Source organism: Acanthisitta chloris, unplaced genomic scaffold (assembly GCF_000695815.1).
Source record: "Acanthisitta chloris isolate BGI_N310 unplaced genomic scaffold, ASM69581v1 scaffold18534, whole genome shotgun sequence".
NCBI classification, from domain to species: Eukaryota; Metazoa; Chordata; class Aves; order Passeriformes; family Acanthisittidae; genus Acanthisitta; species Acanthisitta chloris.
In genome coordinates this window covers 1,275-3,044 of record NW_008670044.1, presented here as the reverse complement: position 1 = coordinate 3,044, position 1,770 = coordinate 1,275, and the positions used below count along the sequence as shown (strand labels likewise).

At 63.2% G+C, this 1,770-nt stretch overlaps 1 protein-coding gene across 1 annotated transcript in view; it reads right to left on the bottom strand.

Moving 5' to 3' along the window:
- The window catches only part of SLC43A3 (solute carrier family 43, member 3), a 1,952-nt gene extending 723 nt beyond the window's left edge, over positions 1-1,229 (bottom strand). Inside the window, exons 1-4 of the mRNA XM_009073541.1 lie at positions 1,043-1,229; positions 371-500; positions 88-134; positions 1-9 (exon numbers count right to left, since the gene is read on the bottom strand). The exon at positions 1-9 is cut by the window's left edge and continues 62 nt beyond it. Coding sequence (XP_009071789.1) covers positions 1-9; positions 88-134; positions 371-500; positions 1,043-1,229 — 373 coding nt within the window. The remainder of the gene's footprint in view (positions 10-87; positions 135-370; positions 501-1,042) is intronic.
- Positions 1,230-1,770: the final 541 nt, after the last annotated feature.

Genomic DNA, 1,770 nt, shown 5'->3' with positions numbered 1-1,770 from the left:
CTGCCAGCTCTGGGGACATGGGGGTCAGCAGGGAGTCCCCAGCAAGTCCCTCTCAGGGTTGGGGTCCCCCTGCCTGTGGAGTCTCACCTGGGGTGGAGAAGGCGATGAGCAGGGTCCCACCGGTGTAGAGGGAGCTGAGGGGACAGCAGTGACACATGGGGTCAGGGCCCTGGGGAGCATGGGGGACCCCACCTGCTCAGGTCCCCCAGCCACACAGGTCCCCCCCAACCCTGCAGGTGCCCCTCATGCCATCAGGGCCTTCCTGTGCCATCCTGCCTGGGTACCCCAATTTCCCACCCACTCTCACCAGCCCCCCCACTCATCCCTGTCCCCCAGGGTGCCTGTTGCCCCCTCCCAGCACAGGGCTCACATGGCGATGAGACGTGCAGCCATGGTGCCGAAGCGGTCAAAGATGATGCCCATGGGGAAGGTCATGAAGTTGTTCATGAAGGAGCCGATGGTGAAAACCAGGGAGAACTGCTCATCCTGCCCGCTGCAGTCTGGGGACAGCCATCAGCAGAGTGAGAGAACATGGGGACACAGGGACATGGGTGTGGGGACACCAGGGATGTGGGACAGTGGGACATGGGGCAGTGGGAACCTGAGGCCACTGAGTATGCAGGGACACCAGGGACATGGACACAGGACCCTGTAGGGTATCAGGACACTGGTGTCAGCACGGATGCCAGCAGGGGGATAGTGGAAAGAGATATAGGAACAGTGGGGATACAGGGACAATGGGTACACAGGGAGCCACAGGGCATGGGGACAGTGGGAACATAGGCATCGGGACAGTGACGACCTGGTGACAGGGGCAGCAGGGGCACAGGGCACCACAGGGTATAAGGACAGCAGGGACCAAAGGTGCCACAGGGCATGGGGACAGTGGGGACTCAGGGACTGGGACTATAGGGACCTGGGACATCACAGGGCACCAGGCAGTGGGCACATATCGCACCTCAGGACACTGGCACCTGGGACACGAGCACAGGGGACACAGGAGTCAGGTGATCACAGGATCAGGGCCACGAGGGGTTTGTACCGGATTCCAGGGTGAGGTTGGGGGTGGCGGTGGGGAAGGGCTGGCACAGCCCTGCAAAGTAGCCCAGGTCCTTGAGGACGTAGACAAGGGAGGCCCAGCCGAAGATGACACCGCAGAAGGCGCCGCACTCCAGCAGCCCCGACAGGAGGGTCCCCAAGCGCTTGGCCAGGCCTGCGCCCCCCTCCATGTCACCCGCCTGGGAGGCCACCGGCCAGAGGTGTCACCAGCCTGGGGCGTCCCTGCTGTGCCTGTGGGAGACAAACACTGGACCTCACACCATGCTGGCACCCACCAGGGGCACAGTGATGTGTGGCCACCTGGGCAAAGACCACCACGGCCCTGGCTCTGCCCCTTGTCCCCAGACACAGCGGATGGCACTGGTGTCCCCCCATGTGTCAGGGCACAGGCGCATACCCTGTAACATCCAGGCCTCACACACACAGACACACCTGTCTGCATGCACCACACGTGCTCACACACCTGCACATACAACCACCCTGTGTCCCCCACCCACCTGCACGAGGCCAGGGCCTCCTGTTGTCACTGTGGCTGTCACCACCGCTGCAGTGTTTGAACCTCAGCAGGGTGGCCAGGGCACACCCCCACGTGTACCCCTGCTAATCTCCCAGGCACACCCCTGGGCCCCCAGGGCTGGCAGCACCCGATAGTGTCTCAGTCCCCCTGATAGCACTTGGTCCCTGTAATAGTGCCTCGGTCCCCCTGAGAGT